General features: G+C 59.7%; 1 protein-coding gene across 1 annotated transcript in view; it reads right to left on the reverse strand.

Annotated features, from left to right (window-relative positions):
• DPH1 (diphthamide biosynthesis 1) overlaps nt 1–20656 on the reverse strand; it is a 53385-nt gene that overhangs the window by 20852 nt on the left and 11877 nt on the right. The window contains exon 4 of the mRNA XM_050929729.1: nt 5278–5399. Within this exon, the coding sequence (XP_050785686.1) occupies nt 5278–5399 (122 nt within the window). The remainder of the gene's footprint in view (nt 1–5277; nt 5400–20656) is intronic.

Raw genomic sequence — 20656 nt, forward strand, 5'->3', positions numbered from 1 at the left:
GGGCCAAGGGGAGAAAGGTGTGAGCTCAGCTGGCTGCCCCAGCCCGGCAGGCCAAGAGCTGAGGCACAGAGCCAGCAGAGCATCCCTACTGCAGCACCTCCTAGCCCACGCACAGGCACTGGCTGGGGAAGCAGCCAGGGAGGAGCTCGAGCCCAGCTGCTGAACAGTCCCCCCGGGGCCTGAGTGCAGCTATTATGTAAGGAGAGGGGCCGGCCCCACTCAGCAGCACTGCACTGGCTTGCAGAAGCCACCAGGCAGCCCCGACCCCATTTTCAGAGGCTCCCAGCTCGCTGTCCAGTGCTGTTTCGTGTCATCTATTTACACTGAAGAACGTGTCACAGCAGGCAGGGCTCCCGGGCCCAGGCACGGCGCTAGCCAGGAGATGGTGCGTGACTCCCTCGGCATGGCAGCGCCAGCCCACCGTGGCCAGGTCAAGGCGTGTAGCACCCAGCTGTGACAGCACTGGGAGCTGAGGCGCGGCAGGCAGAGGAAAGCAGCACTCGGTCATTTCTCTCTGGGTAACGGCCGCCCAGGGAATCGATGAACACAAATCTAATTACCCTCCATGCTAAGGAGCCCATGTCACCACGATTAAGCGAATAATTAAAGAACACGGGGTCCGCATTGACCCACAGCTCCACGCTCACTGCCCACTTCAGTGCCATTCACCTGAGCACCATTAAGTGCCAAATTACTCCCTCTGGGTGGTGGGGGCTGTAGAGGGGCTGCAGGACCACAGAGGGAGATGTGCCCTTGTCCCTCACAGAGCAGGGGGCACAGCACAAAGGGCAGGGAGATCTCGCTGTAACCAATGCAGGGGTAGGGTCACCAGCCTGCTACGGGCACAGGAGCTCTGCTCGAACAGCCAGGGCCTCAGCCAGCAAATCAACGGGGAAGGCACCAAGGGGTGCATGGCCAGCAGCTGCAATGCACAGAGCCAGCCCCACTGGCTCCTCGCTGGGACCAGACCATTGCCTTGCAGTGCCTGCCCCTGTTCGCACTGCTGGGGCCTGACACCCCAGTGCCACATGGAGGCCCAGGAAGCCAGTGCCACAGCTTCACAGCAGGTGCAGTACATGCCCCTCTGTTTTCCCTGTAAACTCGCTACACCCTGCCTCAGGCTACTGGGGAATCCCGCCATGGGCATGGCGCAGGCCTGCACCACATGAGCCACTGTGGGAGACCCAGTGCCCGTGGCTACCTGGCTCCGAACACCACAGGCCTCAAGCTTGCTAAGCAGGGCCAGGCTGGGTCAGTATTTGGCTGGTAGCTCGGCAGAGGGTGATCCCCTCTGCATCCGAGTGACCCCAGTGGTCCAGGTAAAGGCACTGCCTTTAAGAGAGGCTGTAAAGGCTCCAACTAGTGTCCATGTCTGGTACATGTGCGGGCACTGGCACAGCCCCCTACCCCGGCCGGATCAGACAGAGTGTTAGTCAGTCCGTTCCCTTCAGCTCTTGTGCCGAGCTGCTTGCCCAGGAAGTGCTCCCCTCCAGCAGTGGCTCCATTTCCCTGAAAGGGTTGGGGACCTTCCCCAGGAGAGCCCAGTGCATAAAGCAGCTCCCACTCATGTGCCGGGGGAGATGCTAAGGAGAGAAGCCCCCGGAGGGATTTTACTCTGGTCCCCGAAATGGGCCAAGCTGGGGGTCCCTTCAGGAAGGCGGCAGCGTCATGTGTGCTCCTGCTCCTGAGTGCTTCTCTTCTGGCCGTTCATTAATCTAACAGCCGGGACAGACCAGGCTATTGACACCGTCTCGCCCTGACCCTCGCTCCTATACTGCAGCGATGGACATTGATCACAGTGCTCACTCCCCCGGACATGGGTTGGGACCCTCCCTTTCCAACTCTGCAATATTCTATAAGAAATGTGATTATTAAAAGTCATTTCTATGCCCTGTAAATTCACCTCCCAGGGAGGCAACCCCATCTGGGGCCCATGATGCAGACATAGATGGAGGACCCACTCTGGGTGGGGCACCTGGGCCGTCCTGCATGAACTCCCATAGGTGAGGACTGGACCCAGGGAGCCGGAGGAGTCAGCACCAGGGTTTAGAACTGGCTCCGGACTCAGCCAGACCCCAGCTCCCACGGCCCAGTGCCTGAGCCTCTGGAAAGTGCAGACAGCCTCCTCCCCACCCCGCCACACAGGAAGGGTCGTGGGTGACAGATGCTGGAGTGCATGGTAGGCCAGTGCCCAACGGGTGGGGATGCTCTGCTGTCCACTGTAAATGCGCAGGGAGTGTGTCTTACAAGCTCTTTGTGGTCAAGCAGGGCCCCTGGGTCACACAGCACGCCGCTGGGCAGGCAGATGCACTCTGGCCATGCCAGCAGAGACACAGTCAAGCCCCAGGCCAGTCTCAGTGGGGTAAGGGCAGCAGAGCCCACCCACCCCAAGCCAGGAGGTGGCCTCCTGCAGCTGGGCTTCGTCCACCCCAGGCTTGCCCTGCCCTCCGTTACCCGAGGCAACAATTCCACAGTGCCACCTTAAAACCCAAAGTGTCTTATTGTTATTTTTGGGCTGATTCCACCCTGGGTGGACTTCAAAGTTAGCAGCATCTGGGACAGCTGCGCAGTTTCCATGGCAACTGAATCTGGAGTACCCTTCTGCCTAGGGAGCGCAGAGCTGCTCCTCGCCTGCCCTTTAAACCAGCCCTCATGGCCCCCACTGCCACCAGACCAGAGCTAGCACGGGCCCCAGGGCAGGAGAGCCCTAGCCAGACCCACCTCTTCTGCTCCCCTAGGCCTCACTCAGCACCCCCCTTCTGCTCTGGCTCCCACCAGACTCCCCGGCTCCCACTCCCCTCGGCAGCACCTGGGACTGAGGGGCTGGAGTAAGGAGCTTTGCAGCCTCAGAGCCCCGCTATAAGGGGAGCCTCCCCTACCACTGGAGAATGGCAACGTGACGGGGACTCAGGACTCCTTGGTTCTAATCCTGGCCCCGGTCCTCCCCCCTCGTCTCACGGGCAGAGCACCGACCTGCCTGCCGGGCCAGGGAGGTCAGTGATCAATGTGCATCCAGCCGTGCAGGGAAGGGGGTGGGAGCACCAGGGTCAGGCCGCGGCGAGTTTCCATCCCCATCCCCGTCCCTGTCCTGGGCCGAGGTGCTGCAGGCCCGGTGGTCTCACTGTTCTGGAGCCTGAACACACCAAAGCACCAGGTGCCCCAGGAGCGGGGCAGGGAAGCTCCCCCTTCCCTGCAGGCAGGCGGCGAGAGGGCGTTTTCTGAGCAGCAGCTGGAGAGCCCAGGGTGCCAAACACAGCCCCTCCGGGAAAGGGGAGGGCTGCCCAGGGGCTTCCTTCGCCTGCCATGCAGCCCCCACCCCAGGCCTGGGGAGGGGGACAGACTGGGAAATGCTGCCTCCAAGGGGTCCCTGTGCCATGGAGGGCAGCAGCCCAGGAGGGAGGCATGACCCCCTCCCTCTCTCCCCCCTGGGAGGCATTTGGATCCCACTGGGGGGCCACAGCCACTCTCCCCAACTCGGGGCAAAGCAACAGGAGCCTCCAGCTGGTGCTGATCCAGGTCCAGAAGAGGCTACAGCAAATGTCTCTATGTGAATGGGACCATGTTTTCCAGCTGGGAGCTCCTCCCCCCGGCGCGCTCAGCTGGTTCGGGCCCCTCCACCAGCCCCTGGAGCACACGGTGCTGCTTGCAGCTCGGCTGGGCAGAGCCTGTCTGTCAGGCAGCAAGCACCTCCCCACAGAGTGGGAGCCCCAGCTCAATACATGGCCCGAGGGAGCTCACAAGCTGGCCGAGTGCCCCCAAGGGCATAGCGCAGCCTCCTGGCGGGCACCACAGCCCACTGCCCATGGGAGAGAGCGACAGACAGCCACAGCTTGGATCCTGCAAGGCTGGGCTCCCTGTGCACGGCATTGCTGCCATTGGCAAGGCCAGACAGGGCTGAGCGCGCTGGGCTGGCTGAGGCTCTGGAGGAGCCCAGAGAATCCAGGCTGCCATTCACCTCTCCTAAGGCTGAGGAGGGGTGAGGCGGGTGACCCACTCTCCAAGCTCCCCAACCCAGGTGGCCTGCAGGCACAGCGGGGATGGTCTCGTCCCTGGGCGGCTGCTGGGGAGCCAGCACCCCGATGCTCGGCCACATGGATGCTGTGGCACACGCTAGGACAAACCCCTCACTGTTTTAACGCGTCCTGGACACACTAGCCCGGCTGCTGCAGCGCAGGGCTCGAGAGAGAACCTAAGACACACCATTGGCAGTGCTGCACTCGCAGGCCTCTGCTCCCTTCCAGGCCCTCCATGGCCTGGCTCTGCCGGGCATCGGCACAGCCTCTGAGCCAGAGGGCCCCAGCCACAGAGCAGGGGCAGTGGAGAGCAGCAGGGAACAGCAAATATTCCTCCCATGCAGCCTGAACTGCGGCCAGCGAACAGGGAGCTTGGCCAAACAGACAACAAAGCCGCCCTGGGCCAGAGCAGAGAGATTCCCTCTTCAGGAGATTATGGATTCACCACTAAGCTGGGGACTGGGGCCCGTCTGCAGTACCCTGCCGCCCTGCGAGGGCGCTTGGCATGTCGCTGAGATGGGATGGGTTCTGCCCGGGGCTCAGAGCTCCCCACACACAATGCCGGGGCTCTGCCAGCATCAACTGCCCCTGCCACCCCCTGCCCAAAGCTGCCACTCTTCTACTCCCACTCCTCCTACCCAGTGACATCTTCACCACACTGCCCTTCCCTCAACCCCTCCCAGCTAAGGCCTGCACTGCCCACCCCCATGGCTACTGCCACCCCCTAATGCCAGTGCCTGCCTCACCCAGTGCAGAAGCCACCCACCAGCTCTCTAACTAATCCACTTTGCTTTCCAAGATCCCCCAGCCCCAGTGCAGCTCACACCTCCCTGCCTGCTGCAGAGAGCCCCTCACCGCTGACATCAGCCTCTGCACAGGCCCCAACCCTTCCCGGTCTGCAGCTGCCACATCGACAGACTGCAGCCAATGACACTCAGCTCTGAGACTGCTGCCTGGGCACGGCCACGCCTGGGCTCAGGGGCTCGCCAGATCATGGGTTCGGGAGCAGGGGAGCCTGGGCCTGGAGACGGGGGGTCAGGCTGGAGAGGGATCGGCCTGAGGACTGGGGGTCGGGGCTGGCAGGGATCAGCCTGGGGACTGGGGTTCAGTGAGTGGGAGGGTTGGCCTGTTTTACACTGGCTTTTCCCTGTGTACTGATCCTGACCCAGAACACCCCAAGGCACCAGCACCAAGACACCCCAGATTCCCCTTTGAATGGAGCCAGCGCCCCCTTTCCCCAGGGCTCCGCTGGCAGGGTACGTACCCAGGCAGCTGTGTCCGTAGTGCACCATGAAGTCCGCCCCGAGGGCTCTGGCAGTGTAGTCATCCACACAGCACGCGCCATACGTCACGTCTCCCATCACCACCACCTCAGCACCGGTGAACCTGTGGGGAGGGCAGGAGGGGCAGCATGAGGCCAGCGCTGGGCTAGTGGTAGGGAGAGATGCACCAGGCGGCCTGGGGCTGCGCCACCACGGGAGACCTTGCTCTGTGTGTGTGTGTGCATGTGTGTGTGTGTAAGTAACAGGCTGCTTGGTGGCCAGGGCCAAACCCTCCTGCACTTGCCTCAGGGCTGGGGTGATACCTGTCTGTCTGGAGGCCCATTTTCAGCCTAGTCTGACTGCAAAGCCAGCCTCAGCAAGCTACAGGAAACCACGAACATGTTCCACGGCCTGCCCGTTAACTCCACTGCCCCGGCTTGGCATGAGGACCCCTGCCCCCAGGGCTCGGGGACCCTCTCCCCTCAGCCCTGAGCCAAGAAGCTCACAACAGCAGGGTGAGAAAGGGGCCTCCCCGACCCCAGTGCTGGGCTCCTGGCAGCAGGACAGGGAAGGGCTCACACGGGGGGAGCTGGGCTCAGGTGCTAAGGCCTGAGGGAGGTCTGGGTCCATAGGAGCGTCGGAGCCCAGCAGAGCCTGCTCCAGGTGAGTGTCTCCCCATGGCCACTCCCTGACCAGCACTGCTGCCTCCGATCTCCGTGCAAGGCAGCACAGCAGGGCAGGGGCACATGCCAGGCTCCCACGTCCTGCCATGGATTGCAGCTGCTGCAAGCCCGCCCCCACAGGGGACCAGGACAGGCAGCGGGTACTCCTCGAGATGGCACCACGATTACACTGGAAAGAGGTAATCCACCCCTTCAATTGGGTAAAGCTGTTTGCAATTCAGGGGATTATCCGCTCATCGATATTACGCTGCCAGCTTCCCAACATACCAGGACGGGGAGAGGAGAGGCAAGGCGCTGTCAGTCTCCCGCCAGCATATCCTGGGGACGCCAAGCCTCCTGGAACAAACGCAGCACGAGCCAAGCAACAGCCAGGGTGAGCCCGAGTGGAAAGTGACAGCCCCCCGTTCATGTGGGAGAGCCGCTTCCAGGATCCCAGCCCTGGCTCCCTCTATCCCGTCCCGCCAGCTCTCCAGCCAGGCCACAACCCCACTTGGAGCAGAGGCTCAGATTTGATCAAGCCCATGTGTTTGAGGGAGCAGTGCTGGCTTCACCTCTGCATGGCTCCTGTCAACTGTGCCCACCCCATGCCTGGCACTGCTGGAAGGGTCTGAACCCCATCCCTGCTCAGCCTGCATTGCCCAAGGCTCCCCGTGACCCCTGCATCCAGCATGCCAATGGCACCTCACTCTTGTGTCTGTGGGGAGCAGACTGGGGCCCTTCTCCACTCGCAGAGAGGGTCCCAGGCACTGGCCCACATGAGGCACTGGCCCATTAGAGGAGCATCTGCTGCTTAGGTGGCACCTGGAGAGAACTGTGAGTCACACAGCTCCCTGTCAGCGCTTGCCTTCTGCTCCTGGAATGAGCCTCAGCGGAGGAAAAGTGTGCCCAACTCCCAGTCCCACACAGCCGGAGCAGAGCCAGAACCCGCCAGGAAGAGCAGCCATCCGGCTGGCACCCACGAGGCCAGGGTGGGGCTGCTTGTGACAGGCCCGGTGCCAGAGGCAGAGGCCGCTCTGTGATTTAAAGACGCCACCTCTGTAGGTATTTTATTGCACCAGTCCAGGGATTATTAGCTTGGCGCATGCCCCTGGAACTGCTGTGGTATTTTAATTAGGAAAGCAGGTATTGTAATGACAAAGCCCTCGCCTGGAGGGGCTGGTTAAACCATATGCTAATTCCTTATTTACATCAAGTTTCACCGAGCACTTGCAGGAGCAGCTCTCCTCCTATTGTCTGGACGCTATCTCACTGCACCACTTCCTCCGGCCTCGGCCTCGTCTCCCCCGCGGTCTGGCCTCCTGCGAGCACAGTGGCTGGCTCACCCGACAGGGCTCAGCTGCCGGTGCTGGGCAAGGAGATGGATCGGGAGGGCCCATCTCACAGCGAGGGGCTCAGTCTGCACAGCCCCTTTGCTCCTGGACGGCTCTGCTTAGGTAGCCAGCTGCGGTGCTTCCTGACATGGCCCGAGACCCCACGCTCCAGTGGGACCCCCTCTCAGCCAGGACCAGCCCAAGCTGAGTCCAGCAGTGGCCGAGGGGAAGACCCAACAGCCCAGCCCAGCCCTTTGGGCCATTCCCAGGCCCCAGAAGGGGCAGTGCAGGCAGCGGTGGTGCACTCTCCAAGTCACTCAGCCCCAGGTGGCTGAGGAGGATGCCGCAACGGGCCAGTCTCCACTCGGCCCAGGAACCAGGGTGCCTCTCGCTGTCTCATTCCAACCCACAGGCCAGCATGGGGGCTATTGGATCCTGCGCACCCAGCTCTCTGGAGCAGAGCAACTCACTGATGACCCCAATCAAACTCACACAGGGACTGGCCCCCAGGCTGCTCAGGCATAGCCCCAGCACGATGCCACACTGCGAATGCCGCCTGGAGAGCGGGGCAGGGAGCTATGTACCACTTGAGAATAGAAATTGTGGGCAGATCCGGCCAGATGGCAGGGGGGAGAAATCGCAGAGCGTGCTCAATATTAACAGCTCAATCGCTTCCGTCAGCAGGGAAAGGGATCGCATCTTCAGCAAGACCTTCCCTGCACATGCAGCAGCCCCCAGGTGTGGGGGAGCCCCTCCTCCTGCCCGGGGGACAAACAACCCTCTGCAGAGAACTCCCCAGTTCCTGTGCTGATGGAGGCGCCACCTCTGCTGGCTGGCACGCTGCAGCCCTGGGCCCAGAATGGCCTGGCAGGGTGCTAGCGACCCTCAAACCAGTCTGTACAAGGACAGTGACACACAGTGTCAAGATCTTCTGCGCTGAAAGTTCCAGCTCCCGCAGCGAGGGGACTGCGGCCTTCCAGACACAGGGTGACAACAGCTACCCTCCCCCACAGCACGCACAAGGGGTGCCAGGCGAGGGGCACCCAGCAAACGGCTGCCCCTGACTCCAGAGGAGCCTCAGAGATTCCAGAACGCAGCTCTCGACCCCCAGCCAATCCAGACTCGTAGCCCCTCCTCTAATAAGCAGGGATGAAATTAACATGAATCAGACTCCACTTCTTGGACGGGCAGAGAGAGTGGGAAATTATTCATCTCCTTAAGATTCTGGATGGGGAGGTCTGACTCAGAGCGGCTGCCAGCTCTGCTTAATTTTTTATAGATGAAAATGTATGCAAATTGGCCCAAGCCCCAGAGAAAGTCCCTGGGGGTGCAGAGCAAGAAAGTGAAACAGCAACAGGGGGGCAGGGGAGCAGGCTGGAGATCTGGCCTGAGTACCCAGCCCCCCCGAACCGTGGCTCTGTGACTGCCCCAGCCTGGGAGCAGGACACGGCTATGGGGCTGGGGGTGCAGGGAAGAGGGTGCAGCGGCAGGAGGGGCACATGGCCCAGCGAGGTAGGAAAGGCCAGCTTTGGCCACCCGTGCTCAGAGTGGGAGGGGAGCAGGACCCTGCTGGTCCCAAGCCCCACGCTCATGCTCCTGCCTGTGCCCTGGCCCAGCATGGAGACTGCAGCGTGAGGACAGCTGCTGGCGGCTGGAGCCGGGGAACAGCAATAACCATCTCCCAAGCCAGATCCCAGGCGAGTACTGCAGTGCTGCTACTGCCTGCCCAAGTCTTTCATCCAGTTACAGAGGAAGGAAACTTCAATTAGCAACCACCTGAACTGACCCAGTGCAGAGCAGACCCACCTCATGCCCTCCATCCGGCGCCAGCACCACCTGCTCTATACCAGGCCTGGGGCCGAGGGCAGTGGGCCAAGGCACCCCACTGAATATCAACCCACCTGCCAGGAGCCTACTGCTCTCCGACCACAACAGCAGCATTGCCCTGAATTATACAGCAGCCGCTCCACCCGCTCCCAGCACAGCCTCTCCCACCCACTCAGCGGGGAGCTCATGAATATTGAACACTCGGGGAGGTTATTCATCTTCCAGCTCAGTGTGAAAAACCTCCCAGCCTGCGCATTTCTCTCCTCTTCCAGCTCAGTTCCTATCTCCTCCCAAAGGCCATCTGCAAAGTGCCCCATTCAGCACAGATAGACCTGCCACGAGCAGCCCCCCAGGTATCTCTGACACCGGCATGGGGGTGAGTGCATCACAACCCCAACTCAGGGAATGCTGCCCAGCACCCTGCCTAGAGGGCAGCCGGGCAGATTTCCAGGCAGAGGAGAAGAGGGAGCTCAGAGCTAAATGCACTAGGACAGGGCCAGCCCAGCCTGCTGCCCAGGGCCAGCCACAAGCCGTGGCACCGCCGCTGTCGCTCTGGCTGCTCTGACTGCAGTTCTGCTTTTCACACCAGTTCCCAAAGCAGCTCCTGATCCCTTGGCTGACGGAGACTGGGTGCCCTCCGGGGACAAGCATGGCCGAGTGAACTTCAGCGCACTCCTGGGAGCAGCAGGGTGAACATGCAGACCCAGGAAGCAGTCACCCAACCCAACACGCTCAGGCAGAAAAGCAGTTTAACCAGGGCACACAACACATACCCAGAGTCCTGGGCTGGTGGCCACTCGGACAACGCAGCCCTGTGCCGGGCCTGACTAGGGTTGCCAGGTGTCCAGTTTTCAAAAGGACCCTCCCCAGCCTGGTAACAATGAGCAAGACAATGAGGGTGGGAGAGAGAGAACGATGGGGGGGGGGGATGGAGTGAGCAGAGTGGGGCCTCGGAGAAGCGGCAGGGCAGGGGTGTTTGGTTGTGCGCAGTTGGAAAGTTGGCCACACAGCGAGGCCGAGAAATTAGTCATCCCAACCTTGGCCCCAGAACAGACAGACTGGCTGGACACTCCTGCCCCCCCATTGCAGACTGCATATGGACCAGCCACTCGCTCCAGATACCCGTTTAGAGCTCCCCATCCCATGCCAAGGGCACCGCTGCCCCATCCCTTCTCAGCAGCCTGCCCTGGCATGGCCCCCTCTCCTCCGCCGCCCCCCAGCAGCCAGCACCACCTCTGCCAGTGAGCATACACCCTCCACCTGGCACGTCTCTCCTGGTGGTGCCCAGGGCGGCTGGAGCTGAGCTCTAAGGAGTGGCTCCGCCTTTCACTGTGACTCATGCTAATCGGGGCACTGGGCTCTGCTGCTCAGGCAGGCTGGGAGATAGCATTGAGAGTGACTGGGGCCTGGGGCTCCCGAGGACCAGGCCAGAAACGGGGGACCGGGCAATGCAGGCTGGAGTGGGGCCTGGGTCCATCCTGCTCCCTCTGTGGCCTGTCCTAACGCCACCATGCGGTGCCAGGTAGGGTCAGAGCACTGCAGAGTGAGCCAGCACTGCAGCCGGACGGGGATGCAGGAAGCCAGGCCAGGCCAAACACGGAGAGCCCCTGAGGCAGGGCCAGTGCAGGAGCCGACAGCATACGGGGGTGGGGGCAGAGGCTTTGGGGAACTAACACACATGGCCAGGGTATATGGATTCCCTACTAGAGAACCAGAGAAAAATGTATTTCATTAGCGGGGAGCTAGTCACCAAGCCACATTAACAGGCTTCCAACTTCATTAGCACAGGCAGGCTGCATGTAATTAAAATAATGAGCTTGCAATTTTACTGCAAACAGCTTTGGAACAGCACTGCTGCAGCTGGGCAATTACAGTCTGTGCGCGGAAGACGGCCCCAGAGCATCTGCAGGCTGCAAGTGGGTCATGCTGCGAGACGGGGCCGCCCAGAGTCCTGCTGGCATGACCCCATCACCCTCCCTGCAAGTGGAGGAGCCCTGGCTCTGCACCCGCATCCGCTTAGAGCCCCCAACCTTCCTCCCCACACGGGGCGGGGGGGTGTCACCCCTCTGGTACCTACATGAGGGCCCTGCATGGGGGCCCCTCTCCGGCAGCCTGCACGACACCCAGGATGAGCCTGCGCTGGGCGAGCTGGGCCAGAGAAGCCTTTGCCATTTCTGCTGTGTGCAGGAGCCTCCAGGCCCAGTGTCCCAGAGGGGACTTGAGATCCCCACAGCCACCTGGGTCGGTCCAGGACCAACCCTCAAGGCCCCATGCCTCGCCCCTCACTACAGGAGCTGCAGCAGTGCAGTGCCCCCCTGTGCTGCTCCCACCCAGCCAGGCAGCGCAGAACGGAAGGCACAGGCACGTCCTGAGAGGAGAGCACAGAGAAGCACGAGGGGCAGGCGTGCAGGAGGGGGAGGGCACAGGCGGCTCCTGCTGGCCAGAGGCTGAGGGAGAGGAGAGCCTGGCAGGGCAGAGTGTGACTAGAACTGATCTGCCACGGATAGGAGCGAGCTCTCAGCACAAAGCCAGTGTCGGGGCTTGGTGGTTCCAGAGCCCAAGGACCAGGCCGGACTCGCCCTCTGCCCCTTGGACCATCCCCGCCCTGCACCATCACCCCCCGCACTGGGGTTTGCAGCAACTCCAGTGAAGTGAGAACTTCATTCCATCTTAACGATGCTGTTGTGCGGTTAATGTCGGTAATTAAAGTCCCCTGCACAGCACACCGCACGCGTTGGGAACAGTTCAGCGCCATCAGCGAGCTGGGCCGTGGGCCTGGGGAACAGGACAGCACTGCGCGACTCAGCAGGGCCACGCACAGGGACACTGCTGTCAGCTCCAGGGCCAGGGGCAAGTGCCCCAGAAAATTCCTCCAGCCCCTCTCCAGCCAGGCGCCCAGGCTGCAGAGTAACTCCTGGGCAGCACAGTGCTAGCGAGCTCGGGACACTTGCTCAGCCCTGGCCCCACCTCTGCCCTAGCACATCTGCCCTGGTGTCTGATGCTGAGCCCCAGGCTGGGAGGGCTGACGGGCCCCAGGAGGCCGCACCAACTGGCTGAGGCATCTCAGAGGGTTTCAGACGCAAGCCAGTTGTCAGAAGCCTTTTTGCTCCTCATTATCTCCCTTTTCTGGTTTACGGGGCCTTTCACGCTGTGCCAGAGCCATTTGCCGCTCTGCACGCACCAGCCAGGCCCCGTTCCCAGCAAGCGCAGACCCTGCATGAGACACTTAACTCTTCACTGCCCACCAGCGACAACGTGACTTTGCTTGGCCCCCTTGGAGTCTCCAGCCAGTGCACGGGCAGGGACGGATGGACAGTGGATGCCCATCAAGATGCATGAGCTCCCTGCCCCAGGCTCACCCCACCCAAGGGCTGTGGGCTGCCCGCCCCGCCCCACTGTCCAACTGCTAACACACCACATGCGCTCCCAGCTGCTGCCTCCCACCCCCCTGTAGTCCGGCAAGCTGTGTGGGGCACTATGGGGCAGAGTCCATTACAATGCAGGGCCCAGGGCCAGCCCGTGTGCAACACCACAGTCAGCGCACATCGTCTCCCCCAGCCCCTGCATCCCTAGAGAAAGAAGCTGTCAAATTCTCCTCTTCCGCCCCACTTGCCATCCAGCTCTGCAGGACTCTGGGGCCATCAGGAAACATTTGGGCTAATCCACAGACTGTGCTGCATGGGGGCCCTGTGTCATAAACAGATAGCTAAGGGTTAATGTCTCTTACACCTGGAAAGAAGTAATTTGAAACACCTGACCAGAGGACCAATCAGGAAACAAGACTGGGTGGAGGGTTTTGTGTGTGAGTCCTTTGTTCTTGGGTCTTCTGCCTGTATGCTCTCTCGGCTATGAGAGGAGTTCTGTTTCCTGCTTTCTAATCTTCTATTTCCAAGTTGTAAGTACCATATAGTAAGGCAGTAAGGTTTCTATTGTTTTTCTTTTGTATTTACATGGATACAGTTGCTGGAGTGCTTGGAATTGTATTCTTTTTGAATAAGGCTGTTTATTCAATATTCTTTTAAGCAAATGACCCTGTATTTGTTACCTTAATACAGAGAGACCATTTTTATGTATTTTTCTTTCTTTTTATATAAAGCTTTCTTTTAAGACCTGTTGGAGTTTTTCTTTAGTTGGGAACTCCAGGGAATTGAGTCTGCAGCTCACCAGGGAATTGGTGGGAGGAAGAAGTCAGGGGGAAATCTGTGTGTGTTAGATTTACTAGCCTGACTTTGCATTCCCTCTGGGTGAAGAGGGAAGTGCTTGTGTTTCCAGGCTGGAAACGGGTGAGGGTGGAATCCCTCTGCTTAGATTCACGGAGTTTGCTTCTGTGTATCTCTCCAGGAATACCTGGAGGGGGGAAGGGAAAAGGTTTATTTCCCTTTGTTGTGAGACTCAAGGGATTTGGGTCTTGGGGTCCCCAGGGAAGGTTTTTGTGGGGACCAGAGTGCCCCAAAACACTCTAATTTTTTGGGTGGTGGCAGCTTTACCAGGTCCAAGCTGGTAACTAAGCTTGGAGGTTTTTCATGCTAACCCCCATATTTTGGACGCTAAGGTCCAAATCTGGGACTAGGGTTATGATACCCTGCCACAGGACACAGGGCTTACTCTGCCCCTGCAGAGCCCTTGAGGCCCTCTCCCCTCAGGGCTGGGACAGTGGGAGCACCAGCTGGCAGCCCAGAAACACAGGGAGCAGCAGGGCTGGGCCACACCTCCCAGGACAGAGGTGAAAGGAGACTTCACAAGCCCATGGAGTTCCCCAGTCCCAGAGGACAATCTGCAGCTGTCTCCTGCCTGCTCAGAGAAGCCAGTGTGTTAAGAGGAGGGATGGTCGGGGTGGGGGAGAGAGCTGAGGAGCCCAGGTTCCAGTCAGGGCTGCAGGGGTCCCCTGCGATTACCAGGAGCTGGTCACACTGAGAGAAGAGACAGGGATTAGCAACCGCAGCCCCTAACACTTGGAGATAATTAACAGGGAATCCAGTGCCCAGCTGCTGAGCCTGCCCAGAGCCCATGCTGGCCCCCTGAGCAGGGAACTGGCTCTCCAGTCACTCGGGCCTGAGCACACAGCTCCCCATGGCACGCAGAGCAGGGGCTGATCCAGCTGGGGGCTAGCTGGGTAGAATCATGCACCCACCAGCCTGAGTGGGGACCAGGGCAGGGATCTACTGTACACACCTCTCCAGCAGCTGCCTGGCCAAGCTCCTGCAGGGCTGACTTGCACACTCCCCCCACACTCCCCTCCAGGAACGAAATCGCATCAGCCCTGATAAACGGAGCCAATTTGGAACTTTCCAAGATAACATCAAGATGCGATTTCCAGCAGGCAGCAGCCCTGCCAGCTCAGCGGGAACAGCGCCGCAGCACACAGCTCCCACCCAGGGCAGCAGCGAGCTGAAGGACACCACAGCTCCCAGAGGTGCTCAGAGCACGGTCCAGCCTATGACTGACAGAGACCTCGACTCAGCCACAGTCGCATGGCGTTCACAGCACTGCGGGCAGCCTGGCCCAGCCAGTCATGGCCTGGCTCAGCGAGGTCACGGCCCAGCCGAATCATGGCCCGGCCCAGCGGGGTCAGCATCCCACAACCTCGCCCCTGGGCCCGCCCCAACGCAGCGAGGTCACGGCCCAGCACTGAGACCTGCATTTAAGCCAGTCGTCAGGTGCTGAGCTCTGCAGGTTCTGCTCTCGCTCCAGACGTTCTGGGCAAAGCTCCTGCTCCTTGGACGGAGCAGTGCAGTTTGTTAGGAAGTAGATAACAAAGACAAATCTATTAACACTAATTAACGAGGCCTTGCACCAATGAATTCTGTAAGTGTGCTGTACATTTCAAAGCTCCATGCTCAGTCTGTCACGAGGCAGCTGCGGTACTGGGCTAACTGTGTCTTCATTTAGCTCACAGTCCCCCGGGGCGCAGCAAAGCCCTAACGGGCCAGGCTCTGGGGCCACAAGAGGGACAGCTGCAGCCTGATCTCAGAGTCCCAGCCCACTGGAAGAAATGCAAGCCCCTCCCCTTCACGCTGCAGGGAGGGATCCCCCAGCCACGCTCCCCAGTTTGAGCCACCAGCCCCCTTCTCCCCACAGAACCTCACATTCATCTCTCGCACTTGGGCCCTTCCCCACAGCTGGCACTGGGAGAGTCTCAGCATCCCTCTCCCCGCCCCCATGACAATGCAGGCCCCTCCAGCTAGCCAGAGCTGACAGCAGCAGGACGGCAAAGGCTGAGGGGTCTCCATCCCACTCCCCTAGCACTCAGGCTACCAGGAGGCCTGTGCTGGAGCAGGGAGCAGGGGCTTAGAGCAGATGCCTCTGGCTGTGGGTGGCAGAAGCAGCCCTGCACCGGGCGCAGAGTCCATGTCCGGGACATCTCCCATGGCCAGAGCCTACACAGCACGTGCTCCATCATCCCAACACTGGGGCTACTGCACCCCAATGTGCTGTCCCCCTTTGCTTTTCCCAGGGAAAGTCGTTCCTTCCCAGATTCGTGCAGCTTGTCCAATCAGTGCGCCTGCGGCAGGCACAGAAGATGCCTGTATTGTGCGGATACCATCCATTCCTCTGTCGGACTGTGCGCGTTGGCTGCTGCATGGTGACAAAGGAGCTATTCCAGTGGGATGGACAGGACAGGAGGGCAGAACTCAGGCAGCCCCTCGGAGAGCCACCCAGACATCTCAGATCTCAGGTATAGACTCAGCCACTCGCTACCGCACAAAATAGCTATGGGACTTGGGGTCTCAAGGTCTGAGCTCTACCCTCCCACCTGGGGCTTCAGAGCCCAGCTCCAGCTGGAATGTCTCCATGGCTATTTTCAGCCCTGCAGCGTGAGGCTGGGTCTGTAAACCAGGCCCTGCCCCTTGCTGCCCTGGCTGGTTGGCTGGCTGGGTAATGGTACCACTCGGACTTGGTACCACATATTTTGGTTAAAAAACTAGAATGATACAAATCTGCCATGGCCCTCGTTAAACACCCTGGCTGAAAACAGGGCACCATCATCAAGCGGGTGTGTTGCTAGTGGGCCCCACAGGGATGGGTTCTTGTCCTTACACTATTTAACATTTTCATCAATGACTTCGAAGATGACAAACTCCTTGCCAAGAAAGTTTGCAGCCGAGACAAGGGTTGGGCAATAATGGAGCATAGGTCACTGATGCAGCGTGATCAGGATCGCTCGGTAATCTGAGTTTCACTATGGTTGAATGCAAAGTCCTACATCTAAACACAGGCCGTCTTCACAGGCTGGGGACTCTCTCCTGGGAAGCAGGAACAGACGTGGGAGTCACACTGGATAGGTGCTGAACATCAGCTCCCAATGCAACACCATAGCCAAAAAGGCTAACGTGATCCTTGGAAGCACACACACGGGATCCGAAGGAGCAGGGAGGTTATTTTACTTCTGTGTTTGGCACTGGTGCAACCACTGCTGGAATCCTGAGTCCAGTTCAAGTGCCCACAGTTCAAGGAGGACGTTGATAAATTGGAGAGGGGTCAGAGAAGAGCCATGAGAAGATTAAAGGATTAGAAAACCTGCCTTATAGTGATAGACTCAAGGAGCTCAATCTTTTAACTTGGAGAGAAGGGTCAGGGGTGACGATCATTGTCTGTGAATACCCACATGGGGAACAAACATCGATTATGGGCTCTTCAATCAGGCAGAGAAAGGTCTAACCTGAGCCAACACCTGGACGTTGAAGCCAGACATGTTTAGACTAGAATAAGGTGTAAGATTTTAGCAGTGAGGGTGATTAGTCACTGGAACAATTTCTCAAGAGGCTTGGGGGATTCTCCAACCCTGGCCGGTTTCAAATCAAGACTGGCAGTTTTTCTGAAGGACATACTAATGAATTCCAGACAATCTCTGCTCTGGATTGTGCAGGAGGTCAGACTATACCACCAGTGTTCCCTTCTTGCTTTATAATCGATCAATCCATTTCCCCCATGGGGACATAACCTGGTTTAAGCAGAGTCTGGAGACCCTGGCAGACCAGAAGCTTCGAGGGAGATAACAAGGGAAACCTCTGAAGAGCTGGGGGGAGGAAAAGGGAGGCGGGGGTGTAGGCTGCTCCCCCAAAGCCCAGCAGTGGGGTGTCTGGATAAGTTGGCCCTACCTGGCTATGGACACAGAGTCATGATGCGATAACAGCCCTCTGTGGTGCTCCTCCGAGCTGGGGTGCTGTACCAACGAGTTGTTTGGTGCTGCTGGTCATGGCTCCTGCAGGGGAGTGTCACAGGGCCGCGGAATCCAGGCTGGGCATTTGCAGGGCACTGTGCCCAGCAGAGTGGGAGAATTGTGGCATCCACTGGATGAGCGGCTCAGGGCCAGTGCCCTGGAGGGGATGCACGCAGACTGATGGGGGAATGGTGCAGGCAGCCCCCTACAGCCCTGTGGTGGCTGAGAGCTCAGCGGGGCCCATGCACTGCTCCATGGCCCAGTGCCCTGTGCTGGATGCTGCCTGCCCCCTGCACTGGTTTGTTCGGGCTCCTTGTCAGCAACCACGATCAGCATTCAGTGCTTGTGTTCACACTGTTTCCTTTGATCCACACAGATGGCTCCAACGCCCCCAACCCCCCTGCTACCACTGCAGCCCGAGGCTCAGGGCACCGGGGTCCCCGCAGAGTGTTCGAGCTGAGTCTGCTCAAAGGGAGCCTGGGACCCAGCCCTCTCCATCACATCCAGCCCAAAAAGCGCTGCAGTTGAGAGTGACCTCCCGTCTGCCGACCCCGGCACACTAGCCCCATCCAGCCCCCAGACAGCAGCATGGCTCAGGTACCCCCAGCACCCACCCCTCATGACTCCGCACCAGTTCCCAGAGCCCTTTACAGGGCTGACCCTCGCTGCTCACCCCAAAGGGCACGGCTGCGGGCCACAGCACACGCCCTCCTGCAGGGCTCCATGCTGCCGGCTCCTTTCCCTCTTGTGCTCTGCAAGCTGCTCCCTGCTCACCCCAGTAGCAGCTCCCACCTCACTGAGAATCCCAAACTCTGCTCCACACTGTCACAGGAGAGAGCCCACGGGGGCCCCACGCTGGGAGCAGCCCCAGGGGCTCATCCATGGCAGGGTGAGTGCTGGGGGCGGGGAACGTATGGGAGGTGCTAGGTGCTGGTCACAAACAGGGACAGGGACTGGCCCTCCTGGGGGAGAGACGAAGGGGCTTTTCGAGGGGCTCGGAGCCCCAGCAATAGAAAGGGTGTGGATAACAGAAGTATCTGAGAACTCCCCATCCCTCACAGCATGGCTGGGGAGCAGACAGACAGATGCACCACATGAGAGACAGACGATAGGCAGGGGCCCCGGGCTCCTCTTGGTGGTGCATTTGTAGTGACTACAGGTGCTCGGCGGTTCCTGTCACTAATGCAGCCAGACGCAGTGAGAATCCTTTAACAGATGTCAGCTCCACAACAGAGATAAACCTGAAACAAAGACATGGGGCGCGCAAGCGGTGATGGAAGAAATGGCCCTTGGATCCCAGCAGAACTGGAGCACTTCCCTGAATGTAACTCTTGTCTTCAAGGCATGGAGAGCGAGCCAGCCCGCATGCTGCCAGCTCTCGTGGTCCCCGGGCATGCACCTGCTTAGCAATTATCTGAAGTGCTACCTCTGTGCACAGCGGAGTGGGAGCTTTCCAGAGCCCCTCCCCTGCAAACCCTGCCAAGGACAGCACAAGAGGCTCCCCACAGGGGGCGGGAAGGCAGAGCCCACCTGGGGGCGAAGGGGGTTTGTTAAACAGCATGTTTGTGTCCCTCCTTCAGGCAGGTTTCATGAACAAGAGCACGACCCAGACCCCAAGCCCACAATGGCGCAACGTCCAAAGCCACCTAGCAAGTCTGTGTTAACGAAAGAATCAGGCCTCATGACTCCTGGCCCTTTGCTCAGTGCAAGGCCCAGCTAACCACATGCCCAGCCAGCCAGCTGGCAGCCCTAGGATGCCCCCTCCGAGTACACACTGTGCTAGGGCCTTGACTCAGTCCAGACTCCAAGAGGAAGGGCATCCCCTGCGCTAGCCAGGCTCCCCAGCCAAGCCCTGCGTTGTCAGCTCTCAAGCCTAAGAAGGGGTGGCTACAAGCCACAATTGTCCTGCCACTGCCACCTTCCCTGGCTTAGGCCACATCTACATTGCAGCCTAAATTGGCAAAACCAATGTCGCGCAGGGGCGGGAATGGTCTGACCCCCCCGTACCCGAGCGACAGAAGTCACAAACTGTCTGGCCATTGGCTGGGCCCAGGTAGCCAGCAACAGTCACATCTGATCCTCTAGGGATCCTGGCAAAGATCAACATCTTCCCACCCACCCCTCCCTGGTTAGACATTCAGTTCACAGGGAAACTGAGGCACGCACAATAATCATACAAAACATTAAGAAAACTCCCCAATTTGTCACGCCCCCCACCTTCGAGTCTGAACTGAGCGGCGTTCCTTCAGCTAATGGCCTGGGGAAGTGCAGGTCCTACTCTCCGTAACATTTGCAATCCCATGAACCACCTCCATCTCACAGTTCTGGAGGGTCAGACTCCACTGCAGGAGCCCTGCTCTTTGGTATAGCCCATCAGAGAAGAGTGGTCAGCATACACAGTAAAGTGTCTCCCAAATAGATATGACTGCAGCTTTTTAAGCACCCATCCCATGGCTAGGCATTCTTTCTCTATGGCCGCTCCCAGGGCAGCAGCTTCCACCTCTGGTACCCAACGGGGTGTCTCTCCCCCTTCACATTGGCTTGCATCAGCACCGCGCCCAGCCCGGCGTCTGTGAAAGCCACGAAGGCTTGTCAAAGTCTGGCACTGGGCCCTTGACTACAGTCTCCTTCAGCGCCCAGACAGCCCCCTGGCACTGCTTGGTCCAGACCACCTCGTCTGGCTTCCCCTTCCTACATAGCTCCGTGATGGGGCTGCTAGGGAGCTCACATGGGGTACAAATCTCCGGTAGCATCCCACCATCTCCATAAAGGCCTGGACCTGCTTCTTGGTTTGGGGAGCAGGCCAGTCTCTGATCGCCTCCACCTTGACCGGCTCTGGCTTCAGGTGGCCGCTTCCCGCCTTGTGGCCCAGGTACGACACCTCTGCCATCCTCACCTGGCACTTCCCAGCCTTTATAGCCAGTCTGACCTCCTGGAGGCACCCCAGCCCCCTCCTCACCTGGGGCACAGGCTCCTCCCAGGTCTGGCTAAAGACAGGTACCATCCATGTACACCAGGGCAAAGTGCACCCTCCAGCTCTGTAACTGACCCACCCAGTGCTGGCAGGTGGCAGGCACCCCCTGAGGCTGAAAGGCAGGACTAGGACTTCACAGAGCCCCAAAGGGGAGATGAATGCAGATTTCAACCTGGCATCAGCTCCAAAGGTGCCGGCAAGTAGCCCTTGGTGAGGTCATGGGGCCCCCAACGTGTCTAGGATCTCGTCCATCCTGGGCATGGGGCAGGCTCCAGACAGGCTCCCCGTGTGACTGGGACGCTGCTCCCACATGTGCAGGGAGCTCGCCTGCCTGGCACGGGACCCACACCGTGCTGCTGTGGGCAGAGGGAGCTATTTCTGTCATGGCTGGAGCCGAGGCAGCTGGGTGAAAAGAGCCGGCCAAAG

The sequence above is a fragment of the Gopherus flavomarginatus genome, chromosome 19, assembly GCF_025201925.1.
Source record: "Gopherus flavomarginatus isolate rGopFla2 chromosome 19, rGopFla2.mat.asm, whole genome shotgun sequence".
NCBI classification, from domain to species: Eukaryota; Metazoa; Chordata; order Testudines; family Testudinidae; genus Gopherus; species Gopherus flavomarginatus.